This window comes from Carassius gibelio, chromosome A21 (assembly GCF_023724105.1).
Source record: "Carassius gibelio isolate Cgi1373 ecotype wild population from Czech Republic chromosome A21, carGib1.2-hapl.c, whole genome shotgun sequence".
NCBI lineage: Eukaryota > Metazoa > Chordata > Actinopteri > Cypriniformes > Cyprinidae > Carassius > Carassius gibelio.
The window spans coordinates 20,767,667-20,788,560 of record NC_068391.1 but is presented as its reverse complement, the minus strand read 5'-3'; the positions used below and the strand labels follow the sequence as shown (position 1 = coordinate 20,788,560).

General features: G+C 37.3%; 1 protein-coding gene across 7 annotated transcripts; it reads right to left on the bottom strand.

The window, feature by feature from the left end:
* Positions 1-407: 407 nt before the first annotated feature.
* LOC127942055 (prolyl 4-hydroxylase subunit alpha-2) lies at positions 408-19,401 on the bottom strand. Of its 7 annotated transcripts, XM_052537596.1 has the most exons (17): positions 19,057-19,373; positions 18,357-18,504; positions 16,469-16,563; positions 16,033-16,129; positions 15,793-15,944; positions 15,019-15,156; positions 10,929-11,168; positions 10,548-10,747; positions 8,592-8,768; positions 7,353-7,423; positions 5,064-5,163; positions 4,258-4,311; positions 3,101-3,160; positions 2,971-3,036; positions 2,104-2,172; positions 985-1,081; positions 408-740 (listed from the first exon to the last, which is right to left on the bottom strand). In XM_052537596.1, the coding sequence occupies exons 2-17, from the start codon at positions 18,404-18,406 to the stop codon at positions 664-666; spliced, it is 1,743 nt and encodes a 580-aa protein (XP_052393556.1). In that variant the 5' UTR covers positions 18,407-18,504; positions 19,057-19,373; the 3' UTR covers positions 408-663. The 7 variants fall into 7 exon arrangements, with proteins under 7 accessions (XP_052393556.1, XP_052393553.1, XP_052393551.1 ...); XM_052537593.1 differs by lacking the exon at positions 2,971-3,036 and having other exon boundaries at positions 19,057-19,401; XM_052537591.1 differs by lacking the exon at positions 2,971-3,036 and having other exon boundaries at positions 15,001-15,156; positions 19,057-19,374.
* Between the last annotated feature and the right edge of the window lie 1,493 nt (positions 19,402-20,894).

The following is a 20,894-nucleotide window of genomic DNA, read 5'->3' as shown; positions in this document are numbered from 1 at the left end:
TTTGTGAAACAAAGATATTTTAAGGAACATTGGTAACTAAACTGGTTTCAATAACTACTGACCTCCAAAAAAAAAACAAAAAAACAATTTCTAATTATCTTCTTTTGAGTCATTCAGGTCTGAAACAAAATGATAATAAGATGAATAATTAGTGACAGAATTTACATTTTTAATATCCGTTTAAAACCCATTCATCTCATGGCACCATTTATAAAAATTGTGGTGTAAATGCATTCATGCCACATCTGAGCTGCAATTAGCAATCTGTGAATATATTGAAATATCAATTCAGATGCAGTTTATGGCTGTTGTAGCCTAACATTAATACAAGTCTGTGTAATAAATTCTGTTGCATCAAAATATTTCTATATAAACAGCTCCTCAAAATGCAGACAAAGAAACAGGACTTCAAATTTAGATGTTTTATTGCAAACCATATAAGAATATAAAATAAATCACTAAAGAACAGGACAATAATTTATGCATTACATAAAAAAGTCATGACACGATACTCCAGCCAAGAAATGTTAAGGAACGGGGGAATGAAACACTCCAATAAAAGCGAAATGACCCACTATCCCCAGCAGCTAGTCCTGACTGAACTGGTGTGTGTTCCTGATGCGTCTGAAGGGTCTGATAGTGTCTGTGTTTGCAGAACCGAGCTCAAGATCGGTCCCCTTCAGTCAGGCCACACGGGCGTCTGAACTCTTGTCCTCTCTCGTGGATCCATTTGTTTGAAACTGCCAAACGAGAAGACTTGTAAATGAGAATTGGGGGAGGAATGGACATTTGATGCATTTCAAACAACCTACTTCTTATGCCATGTTCACTTCGTTCTCTAAAAGCAGTAGTAGTAGTAGATCTCTCTGAAGAACGTGGCATTTGTGCATTTTAAAAAGTACACCAATCTGAAGCCTGTTCACGGCTAGCAGCAGCACGGTTTGAAGACTAAACTTCACACGAGTCTGGGTTTAGTCCACTTACCCCATTTACTGCCGACTAGAACCGGACAGGCTGCATGCCTGGTTCTGTAGTCTCCTTCTCCACTTCTGAAGAGGTTGTACCAGAACACAGCCGTTCCCTACAGAAAGATGAGGATCCTTTTAGAACAAATGCTGCATCTGTAAAATAACTAATGGCAACACTTTAGTTTAAAGGAATGATTCTCACTATCCACTAGCTGCTTATTAGCATGCATTAACGCCACTCAAATGAACAAAATGGCTTGAATAAAGAGGAGAACAAGAACAAGACTGAATGAGAGAGTCAGTAAAGTGATCCGATCTTCCCATCTGTGCTCAATATTTAAGGCGAGGGAAATGTAACCATTATTCAGCAATGCTATCATCTCAAATAACCAAATATTAGTAGATTATTCTGTCAATTCTTGCTTTTATCTTTTTCGCAATGTAACAGAGTAACATTCAGCACAAGTAATACTTAATCTACTATATATACCACATATAAATACAATACACAACAAAAGTGATTAATGCAGTACCATCATCATAATTGATTTAAAGGGAAAATGTTGTCATTAATCTCGTACCATCATGTCGTTCCAAACCAGTAAAAGCTTAGTTCATCTTCAGAACACAATTGAAGATATTTCTCCATATCACCGTATGCTGCGTATGCTCTTCTGTGTCAGCCGCACCACAAGGATGCGCTGTTTTCTTTCAAATCAAAGCTAAACACACGTAGAAACACAGAAGACACAAGAAACAGAAGAGCGTAGGCAGTTTGAGTGATGTGGAGAGACACAGAGGAGACCGTTGACAAAGGAGTAGTCGAATAAAGTTGTTATTTTTGTTTTATTCACTTACAGAAAGTATTCTCCTCACTTCATAATGTTACGGTTGAATCACTGATGTCTGATGGACTATTTTTGACAGTGTAAGTTACTTGGCAGTCTCATGCCTCCCAGTTTTCATTCCCCCAAAAAAATCTTAAATTGTGTTCCGACGACGAACGAAGTTTTACAGGTTTGAACGACATGGGGGTAAGTGATTAATGACAACATTTTCATTTTGGGGTGGAGTAACCCTTGAAAACATGTTTTATACATTTTTTGTAATAAATGTTTGAAAAGGTTGTCCATACCTTTCTAGGCCAAATAGCAGCACCAAAATCAGGGAAAACCGTCGCCCCACCAGCCTCAACATCACTCATCTGGAACAAAGAAAGATTCAACATGCAGAAGTATAACTTGATATGCCATCAGAGTTTCATATTTCTGTTGTGGAAAAATATTTGTAAAAAGTACTATATAATACAGAATATAGGTGAGATTTTTAAAGCAAAAGATTTGCCCAAAATCAAGGCAAGTTAGAAACTAAAGTAACACTAAGAAGTCAATTTTCATCATTGTATTGTATTTTAGTGCATTTATTTTATTTTTGTGTTTGTGTATATAGCATTACCCAGAAGTCATGCACGTTCGGTATGCTATATAACTATATAAAAGGGAGTATTGCTTTTATTTTTATTATGTTGTATTTTAATGTGCTATGTAACAGTCTGGATTAAACAGATCTGCGATTTAAAGATATTATATTGTCACAAAATTTGCACGATGGCATTAAAAGTGCTGTGAAAGTGTAGTGCACTGATTCTCAAGTTTCCAGATGTTTCAGTTGTTCCTGAGTTTCCAGATTTTTTAAATACTTTTTACAACTCATACAGACTTTCACAGGTCTATAAATCTCACTTTTAAAACCGGCCCCCCTCATACATCCAGATGTTTTACAATCCTGGGTCTTCAATGCAAACAAGCAGTTTTTGAATGTGTGAATAAAACAAATATATATAATGTTTTTTTGTTTTTTTGAGCTGTTTGTCTTCTTTTGCTGCGTGATCTGTCTTGCTGTCCCTGGTTGAGCACCACTGCTGTAGTGTGTAGGGTTCATATTACAAGACCTGATGCCAACACAAGAGCAATACCAGGCACCACAGGATACACATACTTACATAATTTAAAAAAGTAGCCACACGATTTCCAGTGCCTAATGATTTGAAAGCATCAGGTTCATCTTTCTATGAAGATAAAATTTTAGAGTAAAGACAGGCAGAGCGGAAGAAGCACAACACATGTACTTACGTAGTTCAGATAGGTGGCAAGTCTATTTCCATCAACCTTGAGGTTGCTGTCAAAAGGACGCTGCAACAGACGTTTGTAACTTTTAAACCAGATTGAAGTGTAGCAGGAGAATATCTCCGCCTCTGAGGCAACGTTACTTTATCTTCAATATGACAACATGAAAGCTGAAATATGATTTTTCGTCAAAATCCAAATGTCTAATGAATTCCCATTAACATAAAAATTCCTAAGACATTGTCAGGAAATGTATTACCACCAGCAATAAAAATGTGCACTGTAAGCTGCCATTCCATGCTATTACTGTAGGGGGCGTTTACACGGCATCATTTTGGACGTTCATTTATGCACAATTTTTCTTTTTAATGATACCGTTATCGTTTCTGCACAAACTACATAAATGTGAATTTTGTGTAAACCATGATGTCATACACGTGCATAAAACATGTAGACTCTACAGGAATGAGTCTATGCGTAGTGTTTCTTTACAAAGTGACATCGCCATCTACTGGCCTGGCATGAATAATACAGCGTTTTTAGTCGTTTTTGTGGATCACTTTGAACGAGGATCATTTTGAAATTATCGTTTGCATGCAAAACCTTTATATTTTCAGAACACAGATGTCGTGTAAACGTTCCCTTGGATACATTTTAAAAGGGACTTTGCCATCAGGTGTCACACTGTATTCCACATTAAGCATATTATTAAAAAGAATAAAACTTTCAATAATTCAGTAATTCTTATTTTTTTTTAGGCAAGTTTAGATTGACCATCTCAGTAATGATTTAGTTTGTTTTGACATTAACCACATCCATGATTATGTTATTTGTCATAAATAATAAACCTTGTTAATAATAAACCATATATATCTGTGATTGAAAATGAAAGTATACACCTTATTTAATTTCACTCTTATTTTTTGAGTTAATTCTAATCTAACGCAATTCCTCCATCCGCTATAGGAATGGATCTCATTAATTGTTTTATGGACAAAATATGGATAAAGATGAGAAATGGATATAGTGTGTCAACTGACAGCAAAAAAGTCCCACTGAAATACACATTTTCTTAACGATCACAGAAATATAAATATGACATTGCATTGTTTTTAATGAAAACAGGCTCTTATATTTCTTCATGCACATGCCACTGTTCTTACCCTTGAGAAATCATAATGTGGTTCATATTGGCCTCCAACGCCATAGTTAGCCACCTAAGATTCAAAAGAAGTTATAAGAAAACCCTTTTCAATCTAATTCTGTATCACAATCACAACAGAGACAATTCACTGTTCACATAAGCATTGTGTGCAAATTAAACCATGATATGATATATGGTGTGAGACTGAAGCCTATGGAGAGCACAGATTGTGTGTGTGTGATATGTTATGTGTGATATGATACAATATGATATGATATGATATATGATATATGTGGTATATGGTATATGATATGGTATGAGACTGAAGCCTATGGAGAGCACAGAGTGTGTGATATGTTATGATGTATGATATGATATGATATATGATATATGATATGATATATATGATATATGATATGGTGTGAGACTGAAGGCTATGGAGAGCACAGATTGTGTGTGTGATATGTTATGTGTGATATGATACGATATATGATATGATACGATACGATATATGGTATATCATACGATATATGGTATTTGACCATATATATATATTTTTTTTATATATGGTATATGATACGATATATGGTATATGATATATGATATGATACGATATATGGTATATGATATATGATATGGTGTGAGACTGAAGCCTATGGAGAGCAAAGAGTGTGTGATATGTTATGTGTGATGTGATACGATATGATATGATACGATATTATATGATATATATATGGTATATGATGTATGATATGGTGTGAGACTGAAGTCTATGGAGAGCACAGATCATGTGTGTGATGTTCTGGAGTTTTTAGGATGAGTGACCTGTAGAAGTTCTGCGGTGTTTACAGATAATCCAGTGACATCTTCTATTCTCTGATTGACCCGAGCGATCACTGGATCATCTTCCCCTTCTAACCACGCGCTGCAGACACACCAGAGGACAAGAAGATCATCACCACACAGGAAATGGGCAGAATTCTGTCCAACAGCTGTCTCTCAATATCAAATTAGTTACACTTATTAAAACCCTTTCGAGTCGATTAACGCATATATGCGTTTTGAGTCATTTTCACCTGATAACCCCGAAAAGAACTTAAATTACACTCTCAGTTTTAATCGTACAGATAAGAGCAATACATCAATCGAATCTGTAAAGGGTCTAGTTTTTTTTGGATACAGACATAATAACAAAAAACCTTTGTGCACTTATAAAATAAAGATAACAAACAAGGTGCGCGTCTACAGTCTTTGTCTCCGCTGATCGTCATGTACAAACATTTCATTAAAATGAACTGTAACTCCGTGAATACTCAACGAAGAGACATGAGAGAGATATCTATAGAAAGCCTGGAATGTCTACTTTTAAACTAAACAAGTGCTGCCGAAAACAAATATTCTGAGATAAAGTAATCCATATGAAAACAACGCAATGTCTGTTTTTCATATCTCCGCTCATTATATCTAATGTGACCACGCCCCCGCGCTGAACGCGCTATTCAGATTCAAACTGAAGCGCGCGGCTTGAATACGCCCACACAGAAGAAAAGGCATTGAGACTGTTCTTCAAGTTTTTATTTTATTTTACTGTTTGCTTCGCGATTAGAGGACTAAGACATAATTCACCCCAAAAAGATGTGATGTGGTTGAGGATTTGAGAAATGGATTTCCTCAGAAAAAAGAATGAAGCACTTTATTCAGCAGAGATCATAAACATGAGTAAGTCTCTTTTTATTTATTTGTACTAGTTTTCACATAACGTGTAAACATTTTACTAGTTAGACTTTTTCCAAATACTTTTTCCAAACTATAATTCCTGACTAAATGTATAATCAAGTGAAACATTATGAAGTTTCAATAACAATATACAATACTATACCATTCAAAAGCTTGATGTAAATAATATAAATGTGACAAATAGAGATAACTCTAACGAATGTAAAAACAATGCAGTTCTTTCGATTTATTCCCCCTAAAAAAACCTGAAAAATATTATCAGCTCTTTTCAACATTAATAATAATAATAATAATAATAATGATAATAAATGGGGTTTATTTGGTAGAAAATAAGATTGTTAAAAGGATTTCTGAAGGATTGTGTGACTAGAGAAAGGATGCCAAAAAATGTGAAAGTCAGCTTTGATTGTTCCTAATAAACTGTTTAACTGCTCCCCCAAGTGGATATTAAATTATGTTGTGGGATAATTAAATATATTCTTAATAAACTACAAACATAAAATTATATACTTTTATTTTGTTCTCTTTCTTGTAAGTCCTCCCTCACAGTGGCACAGTTGAATGAGAGGCTCATTATGCAGCTCATTATGCAGGCCTTTGTCCTCTCAGGTGTAAATCACAATGATATTCATGATAGTTGACGCCTACTCGCATATGACTTTTACCAACAAAAAGTGTTTTAGAAAATTTAAATCAATATATTGTTTTCTGTGAGTGAGTAAACAAGATGATTTTCACATCATTCAGAAAGAAAAATTCTAGGCTACAAGCTCCAGTTCTCATCTTTTCCGGCAACCAATTTTATGTATGTGTTTTATTGCCTTATGCAAGTGATTTAACATTTTTAGTTTTTCACTAACCATGCATAACATTTTTTTTCTCAAAAATACAATCATGTACATGCATGGGTTTCACATATTATTATAGCCCAGTTTGTGCTGATTACAGTGATATTAGACTTTACCCATTTAGATATTTATAAGAAACTGAAAAAAGCACAAATGTCAGGGCATGACAAAACTTCTCAAGGCCCCAAAAATACCCTTAGACTCCAGAGGGTTAATGTATTGCCTGGAGGGGAAGTCTAAGAATGAAAGATTTTGCATTACAGTAAAGGTATATCATACTTATTGTAATGAATATAATGACAAATCCAGTTTATTCACGCAATAATCACATGATCAAGAGTAATGCTGTTCTGAATATCAATTAAGCAGAAGATTTCCACCAATATTCACTCAAATATATCTACTGTGATACGCTTTGTATTGAGAAGTGAATACTTTTCTGTTGTCATACCATCCAGCCCCAGTCAACTTATGTTCTATACAAGCAAGACATGAAAACTATTAAATGAACTGATGTATATGAGCTCACCTTTTGGAAACTCTGTAATGGGCGACCGTCAGAACACCTGTGTTTGGGTCTCTGACTGTGGCTCTAGCAAGCTACACAGAACAACTCAGAATTAGCTTTGCATTCACATTCAGATTTGAAACAAGTGATGTGTCAATGGCAAAAAAACACATACTGTCACTAATGCAATGAGCAACTCTTCCCAGCCAATCCAACACTGATGCACAGAACCACGTCCTGCCCTACAGCTTTTCTTTTTTTTTCTTTTGATAATGTCACACTCTGATTTGTCTCAATATGGAAAATAATATCTTTCACTACTTTCACGGTTTCATCACATCTTAAATATGACAAACGAAGAAGTTTGTTTAGCTGATATAACTGATAAAATAAAATAGGTTTGTTTAATTGTGTACATGAATAAATGTTGAAAAAGTCTCTCAGATTCATCCATCAACTCCACATTTCTATGAAGCAAGTCTATTAGAATTCATCTTTAGTTCCTCATGGAGCCTGTAATTATTTTTAGTTTTTTTCACCACATCTATACTAGGCATTGATGGATCGAAATTAAAATTCGGGAAATTAAAATTCCCAAATGCCATTTTTGGCAGTAGAAATTTCGGTGCATGCCTAATACGAAACAATAAATATGAAAAATGAAAAAATAAATAAAACTCATTTTAGGGTGATTTACTCCTTTAAGCTAGTCAAATTAGTCTATATACTGTCTATTGTAGCTTATATACCGTCTATGGCTAATATATGGATATAGATATGTATAGTGTTCCTGTGGTTCAGTGGTAGAGCATTGTGTTAGCAACTCAAAAGGTTGTGGGTTCGATTCCAAGGAAACACATGTTACGTAAAAAAATGTTAGCCTGAATGCACTGTAAGTCACTTTGGATAAAAGCATCTACTAAAATGCATACATTTATAAAATATATAGATTGATGCCTATATATACGGTCCATATAGATGTCATATAGACATCTATACGAGTCGATATACTGTCCGTGGTCTATATATTCAATTCAATTCAAATTTATCCGTATAGAACTTTTCCCAATACACATTGTTTCAAAGCAGCTTTACAGAACATGCACATATGGACAGTATATAGTGTCATGCTAATATACTGTCCACTTAGATGCATTTAGGTGTCATAAAGACATCTTTATGTGTCTATATGAATCTATATACTGTCTATGGACTATGTATGGACCGTATATAGACTCATGTGTCCATCTGCACACTCACATTGGGTTTGGCCAGCTCCTTGATCTTCTCGATCTCTTCATCAGAGAGGGCGTCCAGAAAGCGTACGATATGAGGACTGTCCCACTCGTCCTCCTCCTTCATGGGCTTGAGCAGCAGACGCGGGTTCTTGTTCCCATCCTGATAGCGGCAGAACAGTCGGCTACGCCTCTTTGGAGTCTGTCGGGAAATTAAGAAGAAAAAAGCTTCTATAGCTTTTTTATGACGACCTATTGCTATTTAGGATGACTTTTTTTTTTTTTGTCTGTTTTAAACAGACTTCGATCAAGACTGGATGAACAGAATTCTGTGTGGAAAGACACTGAACTAAATAAACATTAAAATACAAGGATTCGAAACTACAACCACAAGACTTGTGTGTTAACGTATTAGCTGGACAGAATCGAAATCTTGGTCTTTCATATTGTGTGCATAATATACATATGGATATTGTTTGTAATTATTACTAAAGTCTGGAATAATTAAGATTTTTTTCATGCATTTGAAAGATGTCCCTCATGCTCACCAAGGCTGCATTTATATGTTCAAAAATACAGTAAACACTGAAATGTTGTAGAAAACAATTGTGAATATTGTCATTTGTTTATATTTTCAAATTATGCTGTTAATATCTGTTAAATGAGGCAGTCCCTCATCTTTTTCTTTTTTCTTCCCGTTTCTTTTCTTTGTGTAATTGTGTGTATTTTGATGTTCTAGGTTAGTTACCTTTATTTAGTTGTGTTTGTAACTTTAGTAACTGTTAAACTCTAAAACTTTAAATAAAAAATAAAGAACTGAAATATTGTGAAATAATTTAACTCTTTAAAAGAAAAACTTATTTCTGTTTGATTTTATTGAAAAACAATTTATTGCTGTATTTTCAGCATCATTCCTCCAGTCTTCAGTGTCACATGATCTTCAGAAATCAGAATAATATGATGATTTACTGCTCAGTTGTTATTAATTATTGGTGCTCAAGTATTAATTATGGTTTGTATTGTTATCGGTGTTAAAAGCAGCTTTTGCTGCTTAATATATTTGTGAAAACTGTGATAAGTTTTTTTTTCAGGATTCTTTGATTAGAACATTCAAACAGCATTTGCTTAAAATCTAATTTCCTTGCATTGTTATAAATTACTATAAATTACTAATGTCACTTTTGGTCAGTTTAACGCATCCTGTTTAATGCAAAACTGTACATACCTCAAACCAGTAGTTTATTACAGTTTACACAAATATATAAAGCAGAATAAACTGTTTTCAACATTAATAATCAGAAATGTTTCTTGAGCAGTAAATCCTCATATGATTCTGATTTCTGAAGATCATGTGACACTGAAGACTGGAGGAAATAAAACATAATGAAAGTTTAAAACATGAGACGCTGTAAATGATTCAAAGGCTTATAAAGTGAGAAGAGCAAATAATTCCTCCATGGTGTATAATGGACATTAGCCTGGTAATACCAGACTCTGCTACTTCACTTTGCTTCGTAGACAGAGTCTGGAATGGCACAATAGAGAAGTGTTTTCTCTCTCGCTAGGGGGCGCTTGTCTGAAGTTTAAAATCATTGGTTACCCGTAAGCCAATCAGATACGCTTAGTTATGACGTATGTTATTCGCCTGTACAGCCGCATCGAAGCACAGACATCATGCATCGAACTCAAATCTATGATTGAACTTCCACTGTAAACCTGTTGTAAACACATGATGATGCGAGCGAAATACCGGAGTGAACATGGCTGTAAACGACTTTTGCAGATTATGCGAAGTTAATCTACGCATCTACGTCACGGCTCTCAGCCCGCCCTCTGTTCGTTGATTGGCCCGGCTGTTTCCAGACCGGTGGCAAACAGAAAGCTCTGACGCTGCATCAGACTGAGTACAGAAGCGAAATAAAATTGAGCGGAAGTAGGAAGTCTGACGTAGTCAGGCTAAATGGACATGAGCTGTGCTCACCATTTTGACTCCCTCTCCCCTGCAGAGGGCCTCGTACACCTCTCTCTCGGGCAGGTAGTCTTTGGGCCGCTCATACGTGTCCAGCTGAATGGGCCTCTCGTCCGCGGGCTCCTGCTGGCTCCGCCCCCGGTCCCTCAGCTCCTTAGACAGCAGCCGCTCGAAGTAGCGCAGGTTTGCTCCTGCCCTCTGGTGGCTGGGATCTGCAGGTACACACAGCACAGGACACGCCACGCTCAAGATATACAGCCAAACAAAACTGCATCAGGTATGTTTCAGATTCAATGTAATATATATAAGAGTTTCGTGTGCCTTTTACATTTCCTAATGATCATCTACTGACAATTTGCTGTTCAAACAGAGAGAGAGAGAGAAACGGCCTACCGATGGCCACCAAGCGCCGGGTGAGTTCGATGGCTCGTGGCAGGTCACCCATCTGATAGACGGAGTAACTCAGATAATCTAAGATATCAGCTTTGGCCGTCTTGGCGTCTTCTCCCGAGTCCATCTGTCTGAGCGCCTGCTGCATCCACAGCACGGAGTGATAATGGTCATTCTCGTTGTAGGCCAGTTTGCCCATGTCAAAGCAGTCATCCACGGTCAGCTCAGCGTTGTAGCGCACCCCTGCGGACACAACATCACGTCGTTTACCACAGGTTTCAGTGAAAGCACGCTGTATGATTTATGACTGCTGCTTGATCCCAGCTGTTAGCCACACCACACTGAGAGATTCCAGCGCTCATCAATCTCAGACTGTCAATAAAATTCATTTAGGTGTTTTATAGATCCTACATAATTCCTGGTTTTAAATATTACTTGGAAGCTGGGTTTGGTTTCTTAAGAACCTGGGCATCATTCTGGACTGTGGCCTTAGTTTGAACTCTCATATTAATCAAGTTTGTCAAATATAATGTTTCGTATACGGGCTTGCATAAGGCTTCTATAATAAAGTTACAACTGAAACACAATGCAGCAGCCAGAGTCCTAATGAAACAGAGCAGATTACACTGGTTTTAATGGAACTGCATTGGTTCTCAGTCCATCAAAGAACTGATGTTGAGGTTATTTCATTGGTTTATAAATCACTGCACCTCTATACATTTCAGACTGTCTTTATGAGATATGTAAGATCCTCTAGTGCTAGTCTTCCAGCACAATATTCAGTAAATCAAACATTCTGGAGGCACTTCTTTTAGATATTATGCTGCAAAAATGTGGAATTGTGCAAAAGAAAATTGAGTAAAAGAAGCTGCCAGCATTCATATATATAAAAAAATAAAAAAATAAAATAAAACGGGTCAAGACATACATTTCTAAAGTTACTTATCAGTATAACAGTGAAGTCAGTTTTTAGGTTTTTTATTTTACCTTCTGATTCTTTCATCATTGTTGTATTATTTATATTGATATTGAGGTCAAACTTTATGCTTTGTTTTACATTTTGAACCTTTATAGTACTTGATTGTTTTCATGCTTGTGAAGCACCTAGAGTTGTATTTTTTGTATGAAAAGTGCTATGCTAATTAATGTTTATTATTATTATTATTTATTTCAAGCAATTAAAATGTTTTCATAAATTTGAAAGTATATAAAAATTTTGAATTTAGTGTCAGTTTATTTAATTTTAGGACTTCAACAAAATACATTTAAAAAGGAAATATTGCAAGAGGAAGGGGAAATTATTTAGGATTAAAAAAAATCACAAGGGCAGATGAATGTTTGACCAATTACAAAAATGTACACAGATCATTAGTGTATAATAAAAAATTGCAATTTCAAAGACACAATCCAAATTTCATGACAATACACCAATTTATTCACAAAATACGACATTTTATGACAAAATGTTTTAGTATGGTTCACACCGTTTAGACATTATAATCAGAAATAGCCATTTTTCATATCTCCTGACAACTAGGCCAAAGCGGTCATGGTTATTATAGCGTACACCAAGTATGGTCTCAATACGCTATAGTCTCACATCCACTTTGGTTGCTTAAAAAAAATATGCATTAGTCTAATCAACTAGAATTGTATCACTTTTTTGTCATGGTCTGAAGATGATCTGGTTAGATTTTAGCTAAATTGATTTTAACAATTCCTTTTTTTGCAGGTAAGAAGTATACATGTGCATATAGTGACTCTAATAATGGCATCTACAAACTTTGGTCAATAAGAAAAATGCACCACTTCACCTATCTGGCAATCCTTTGGGATTAAGCTTAATGAAAGAGGACAGCCATGAGACACGTCTGAAGTGATGGAGAGATAACACATCTACATCATTATTTGTGCTGCACCATCCTGCAGAACACCGTTCACTGCTCATGCCATCACGCACAACTGAACTTGGCAAAACAACTAGGGACCAACCAACCATATCTGGGGCTTTCGCCAAAAGTGCAAGCGTGACAGTGAAGAATGAAAGCGGTGTACTGATGCGGTGACTTGCTGCCAAGCAAAAGAAATGCTTTCTGTTAATACGGTAGAGAAGAGCTGATTCAAGGCCATGCTGCAAACATTTGTCAAGCAGTTTGAGTTGCCAGGTCTGATATTCTTCTGGAAGACCGCAGATCATGCAGATCATGCAGTCAGTGACCGCACATTATATCAGCAAAGAGTGGACACTGGAATCGAAACACTTACAAACTAGTGATGCACGGCTCATCTCATAACCAGCAAGATTTTTAAAATCCATTTATGTTGCATGGAAATTAGTGGTGAAAATGTTTATTCTTTCGAGAGATTCATTGATTTTCAATTCATTCACCAAAATGATTCGTTCCCTGATTAGTTCAGTGACCATTTCTTCGTACTTCACAGATACGCCAGCAGGTGGCGAAAAAGAGTGTCTTATGTGTTATGTTTTAAGTCAACGAATGCATTTACCGATTTCGCTTTATTAAAGCGTGTGCATGATCGCATTAAATAAACAGTCTAAATAAATAGTTCAGATTAACAAAGTACAAGGGATTAAACGTGGAGTTATGTTCTGTATGCTAAATATGAAAACAAGCGTATGTGCACCTGTAACTGCGCTTTGTTTCTGCTGATCGAGATTTACATGCTTGGCCGACTGACCCTGTATACTCTCATTCATTTCATTCACGAACAAGATGTATCAGTTCATTCAACTCGTTCATGAACAAGAAGATCGTATTCGTTCACAAAATTCAACAAATCACATGCTCCGTCACATCTTGAGTAACTCTGACAGGATGAAACGGTTCACAGAGCTGTTCACGAACTGCGCATGCGCTGATGTGGAGAGAGGAACTTCAGTGAACGAGAAATAAGAGTCTTTTACGGTCTATGGTCAGTGTGTTACGTGAACTAGAACGATTCGTTTATCTAAAAGATATGTTCACGAACGAACCATCATAGCGGTATTACCTATAGCCTATATTAAATATGTGGAATATATATTTTCATATTTTATTGCGCGGGGGAGGTCAAGAAATTTCAGAAAAGCGGGACCGCGCGTTAGAAAATACCCCGACCCATGCATCACTATTACAAACAATTTAAGTATAAGGCTTGCAGCTTCATAACTACTCTACCATTCTCGATCTCGAACAAGCAAATCACCAAAGGGCATTCTGGGTTGAGCGAGCAGAGCGAAGTCTTCAGAAAATATAGGCCTATTAAAGGGATACTCCACACCAAAATGAATTTTTTGTCATTAATCACTTTCCTTCATGTCGTTCCAAACCCGTAAAAGCTTTGTTTATCTTCGGAACACAATTTAAGATATTTTGGATGAAAACCGGGAGGCTTGTGACTGTCCCATAGACTGCCAAATAAATAACAGTGTCAAGGTCCAGAAAAGTATGAAAGACATCGTCCATCAGTCATTCATCTGTAACGTTATGGATCAACGAGAATACTTTTTTTGTACACAAAGAAAACAAAAATAACAACTTTATTCAACAATTCCTCTCCTCTGTTTTTCTCCAAATCATTATAGCTCCATTTTGGAGAATATGAGCTGAACGCAGACAGTAAAAAGCCTCCCGGTTTTCATCCAAAATATCTTAAATTGTGTTCCGAAGACGAACGAAGCTATTACGGGTTTGGAACGACATGGGGGTAAATTATTAATGACAAATATTTTATTTTGGGGTGGAGTATCCCTTTAAGGAAATATTATCACTCAGCTCACATGATATGATTGCAAAGGGATCGTCTATTGGCCCAACCCATTGATGCTTGGCCCCTAATTACCTGATCAAGGTACCATTCCAAATTCAAAATGACAAAAAAGCAAAAAATAGAAATTCTAAATTAAGCACATGCAACAACAACAAAAAAAAAAACACTATTGAAGTCTCAGAAAGCCACTGATAATAAGGGTGCAATTGAAAGGGTTGAATTGAATGACAGTCTCAGTTTATCATGGAGTCTTTAACTGAAGGACCCCAAATGAAAACAAAAGAAGTGTGAAAAGAGGAGTTACCGGAGTGCTGCCTCTGACCTGGGAGTTTGCCTTTGGAGAAACTTTCCGAGTCCAGTTTATACGTGTCCTGCAGACGCAAAAGTGCTTTGGCTGCTCCCTTCTCGTCTTCCTCATCAGGGAAATACTGTCTGTGCACAGACATGTTCGATATGAAGCCTTCGGAAGAAGAGAAAGAGAAGAGCTTTTTATCACACATGACTTAAGGCATGAGAATCCCTGATTATAAAGACACAGCGCTTCGTAATAGATGATTCTCACTGGATAACAGCAGTATCATGTGGTTAAATATTTCTGAATAATGAAAGTTTAACTCCCTTTATGTCTCTATGCATTTTATAGGCATGCATGCATTTGATAAAAATAAATGATAAATAATCTGCATCATGCTGGGATCCTGATTATTTCCAGTGACAGTATCATCCCTTGCATAATTTCCATTTAAGTGAAAACATTCTCCAGAACTCCACGTGGCAACAGTTGCAACACATGTTCGCACAAGTTCACATTAGGGAATGAAAATACACAAGTGTCTGCGATAACTTCACACACACTGAATTCAATTTTATTTGCATAACACTTTACACATCTCACACTGTTTCAATGGAGCTTTGCAGAAGACCACATTTTGCAGTTTAGAGCTAGACGATAGGATAGTTTTCATTTGGCAATGACCTAAACAAGCAAGCATTTGAGATTTTCTATGTGTGTCCCTGGAGCACAAATCCAGTCTTAAGTCACTGGGGTATATTTGTAGCAACAGCCAAAAAAGCATGACGATTGGTGATAGTGTACCATCTGACGGGTCCTGCAGCACCAGACTCTCTAAGTCAGACCACTCAGTGTTGAGTCTCTTCATCAGCTTGTAAGCGTTCACCGGGTGAGCCAGGAAGCCTTCAGGGTCCGACGTGGATGCATGTGTCAACATATCCAGTTTATTAGCCCAGCTGAAGCCAGAAGACACACACACAAACACACACACAGATGAGTCACTGGTTCATGTACAGTCATATATTCTAGAGAGAGACCCTTCACCTCTTCACAGCTTCAAGTTTCAACTCTTCTGCTTCAATGTATTCCTTCAGGGATTGGACGAGCTCTCTCTCTGCAAATATCAGGTCTGTCATTTGGCCTATGAAAGGAGAAGGCATAAAACAAAATGACAAAGAAACCTAAATCTATTCAAGCCCTTCAGCAAACCCAGTCATAGTATTTAAATAAATAATGAAAAAACGATCCCTTTAACTGAATTGATTGACAGCATTCTTATATCATTTAATCACCATCTAAATACCAGAAGCTGACCGTTCAGTCACTGGTTTAACTGGTAGAAAATGAGTCGTTCTGGAAGCTCGGGTTCAATAAAAACTGTTTCTGGACTAATGAGGGATTTCACTACAAATCAACCTATACACGGTTCACTTACAGCAGTCTCTGCACACTGAACAGAATGACTTATTCAGAATTTTACCGATTGACGTGAAGATTTCGGCTTGCACGGGAGAAGAGAAGGACGACAGAGTCAACAGGGTTAACACCAGAAATGTTGCCATTGTGGAGCAAAGCCTACAAGGAAACCAAACAGACGTTTTAGAAATGTGCAGATATACTTTATATCACGCTGGAGTTAACCAGAGGCTTTAATTGAAGGTTGCACAGGTGGTTAAAAATAGATTTTTATGCACCAAGTCTGTGCATAAGTGTGTGTAAAGCATGCTTAAAACTGAGGACAAACACTGAATACTGAGCCAGGTCAGGTCTTTGGTGCTTAACCACTAACGGCTCAAGAAACAGCTGCAGAGCTTTTATTGCTGGCAAAAACACGAGTACGAGTACAAAAGATATACTGTATACACACACTGCCGGTCAAAAGTTTGAGAACAAAAAATATTGTAATCTTTGTTCATCAAGGCTGCATTTATTTGATCAAAAATGCAGGGAGAAAAAAATATAATTGCCATTTAAAATTAACATAAAGTGTAATTTATTTCTGTGATGCTCCGCTGTATTTTCAGCATCATTCCTCGAGTCTTCAGTGTCATATGATCTTCAGAAATCAGAATAATATGAGGATTTATTACCAATGTTGGAAACAGTTTTGCTGCTTCATATTGTTTCGGAACCTGTGATTGTTTTTTCAGGTTTTTTTGATGAATAAAAAGTTCAAACAAACAGCCTTCATTTAAAATAGAAACCTCTAATGGCTGATGAAAATTCAACTTTGCGTCACAGAAATAAAATAAAGTATATTTTAAAGTATATTAAAATAGAAACCCATTATTTTAATCAAATCGTAATTATATTTCACAATATTATGGTTTTTGTTTCTGTATTTTTGATCAGACAAATGCAGCCCTGATGAGCAGAACACTGAATGCATTAAACAGATTTTTTTTAGTTTTTTGCCTTTATCCAAAAACACAGTGGAGAACACATATGTTATTTAATTTTTAAGATGTAATTTTCTGGGGTGAGCTTCTACTGCTGACTTTATAATCATAAAAGTGTAAGTGGATTTCGTCATTGCCACAAACAGCCAACTCTCTGGTATACATGTGAGGGTGGGAACTTACTAAGTTTGTAGCTAATGACCGGTCATTACGGTCAGAGTGTCAGAACGAACGGTTTAACTGGGCGTGGGTGAAACTGGATGACCTTAAATTGGAAACCACACAGAATCCACAAGTCCGTTAAAATAGGTCACCATTTAAAGACCTCACCATTCAATTTGAGTCGGATTCAGAAAGTCACGTCCAGTTTTTTTTTAATCCAGCAAATATAAAGAGCTGATTTTCAGTGAATTAAAGCTTCTGTGTAAAGATTCTGTAATATAGTCCTACTTTCTGAAATAGAAATACATAAGTGAGCATATGATCATCATTCAATCAGAGCTATATTATGGATTGATCCACAGTTATCAATAAATATTTTTCTCCACCTCTATAAGAGTGTGCGACTTTGTTAGTAGTTTACAATGCAAGCATTTAGCCGTATAATTCATTAAACAATCACACATGGTCTGAGTACATCTGGAGTTCAGACTGACTCTGGCTTTGCTCTCAGTGTAATGTAAACTCAGTCTCTGACTAATGTCTGACTCTCTTCTGCTGCTCTTTATATGCTGATGGTCTTTCTTAAAGGTTTAGAAGGGTGACAGGTCACTGGACGAGGCTGTGTGAAAACAGGGACATTCACACTCTTCCAGTGATCTGATATAGATCTGAATAGAGTTAAGAAATCAGTCGAACTTTCACATCACCGTGCATCAAGAGAGCAAAGCTAAACTGATCAAATAATTTAACTCGAGGCATATAACATAAGTTTATTGCTAAAAAAAAAAAAAAAAAAAAAAGACTAACCTCAAGAGCAATCCAACACAACCTCTCAAATGTTTCTGAAGGGAGCGCATGAGAGTGAAAACTCGAGAAAATTCCAGAAACTTTCTCTGTCCAGCCCAAGAGGATCTGTGCCTGAAGCTTTCAACAGCTGGAGAACATCAGCAAATCTCTATAGAATATAAAACTCTAATAAAGCAATGCATATCTTCAGTCACTGATGTATGCATGCTGTTATAAACGAACTAAATAATACTCGCTAATATAAATATTAGACTCGTGACAGCAGGTAAATGAGTTAAAAACGGAATTAAATAAAGCAATAAATAAAAACAGTATGATATATATTTCACACACTTGTGCCAAAAAAAATCAGAAATTAATCTAAAACAAACAGCTAGTAAATAAAACACATTTAAAACAATATAAACGTAGCTATGCTTATTTTAAATACAGTTTTTACGCGATCAAAAACGCTATTTTACAGCTCCAGTCTTAATATTATTAATAATAACATAAGCTGATATTCTGTACTTTTAAACGTGAACGCACAGCAAGCATCTCAATGGAAGAATCTGCACAACGACGTCAGTGTAAGAAACAATGTAGCGCTTAGAGTTCTTTAAAGGTCAAAGGTAAAGTTATTATGTTGCTGTCGCATGGAACGCAGAACCGTTACAAATCAAACAGTCGGTTTAAATGGTTGAAATGTAACAGTGCTTACCTCGGTTTGAGTGGAAAGAGTGGCCGTGATGAAGGAACAGCTCTACTGGATCAGTTTGATAGAGTCTCCCTCGCTTTATCTCAGCTGTTTGCAGTGATTTTTCGCTGCCACGTACAGAAGAGCCTCGAACACTTTCCACTCGCGCTCACAATCCTTCTAATAAACGCGCACTCGCATTCCCGAGCTCCATGATGAGCGCCTATATCAGTGAAAATACGTAACATACAGTCTTTAACGGCGTCAGATATTGCATAATTCTCGAGGTACAATCCATCTGCATGTTAAAAGGCCATTACGAACACCGTGTAAACGCAATAAAGGATAATCGATAATCTTCCTGCGTCACATATCAGGCGAAACACGATGATTTACGGTAAAGCGAAACCTGATGGACTGCACGTTCTCATTTGACTGGGAGCTCTGCTGAATCGTTCAGTAATGACTAATGGAAATAAGAATTATACAGGAGAACAACATGTACAAGTTTTCATAAATACAGGGGTATATCCTTCGTGCATGTTTGCATTAATTCTGTACAAAACCCTAAAAATTGTTTGGAATCTTTTGAGATTCCACAAAAACATGTTTTTTTAAGATGGTCACGTTTTAAATTATTATATCTTGACAGTTTGGAGTAGTCACAATGATGATATCCTCACCCAGTGGTATCAATTATGACATCAATTTGATGTCAAATATTAGTTGAGACTTGATCAAGATGCTGTAACATCCCAGTTACGAGGGAATGGAGACGTCATGTCGGTGACCGACGAAATTGGGATCCCTACCAAAGCGCCATGGGTGTTGCCCCTTCCAGTGCCCTGTGCAAGTTGCATGTGCTCCTATTAGGTGTAGGCCAGGGCCCGGAACAAGTAATTCCACTTACCATTGCCATGCACTACCTCACTGGGTGAGATTGGGTAAGACTGGCAAAAGTGTTAGAGGTCGCCCAGCCCACAGCTCTACAAATATCTGTCAGCGAGGCGCCACGAGCCAGCGCCCAGGAGGAAGCAACACTTCTAGTTGAGTGAGCTTGCAACCTGAGCGGGCAGCTTGCAACCTGAGCGGGCAGCTGAGCCTGATAAGCTAGGGTTATGGCATCCACTATCCAGTGGGGCATCCTCTGCTTAGAGACAGCACTCCCCTTCTGCCAGCCTCCATAACAGACAAAGAGCTGGTCTGAGGCCCTGAAGCTTTGTGTCCGATCTACGTAGCAATCAATGCTCGGACGGGACAGAGCAAAGCCAGGCCTGGGTCTGCCTCCTCCATGGGCAACGCTTGCAGGTTCACCACTTGGTCTTTGAAGGGTGTAGTGGGAACCTTGAACACCTAGCCAGGCCAAAACTCTAGGCACGAATCATTGACCCAAACTGCGCACAGGTGCCCTACCCTCTTGATGGAGGCCAGTGCAAGCAGGAGTAGGAGTTTTCAATGAAAGAAACTTGAGCTCAGCTGAATGCAGAATCTTCATCGGACAGCTCTCCCTCTGATGCTGAGATCGACATCTGGTCGGGGGGAGGCCCACTGGATACCACTAGATACCGCTGGTACGCTCTTTCAAGAGTTCTGCATTCTCACTGTAATCCTCAAACCACCCGCGCTACTGCCGGAAGTGTAGTTCAAAGCAGACACAGTTGGGCAGAACGATACTAACGCTCGGCTCCGAAGCGAAAAGCTGGTATGCATTGCACCTGCTGCCTTCTTATACTCACGCTGTGATCAGCGGCAGCTGGATGCAATAATTGCATGCCAATGTGCATTGACTCGTTTAGTTTACACTTGAAGTAGATTGGTCTATCGAAGCGATATCCCAATTTCGTTGGTCACCGACGTGACGT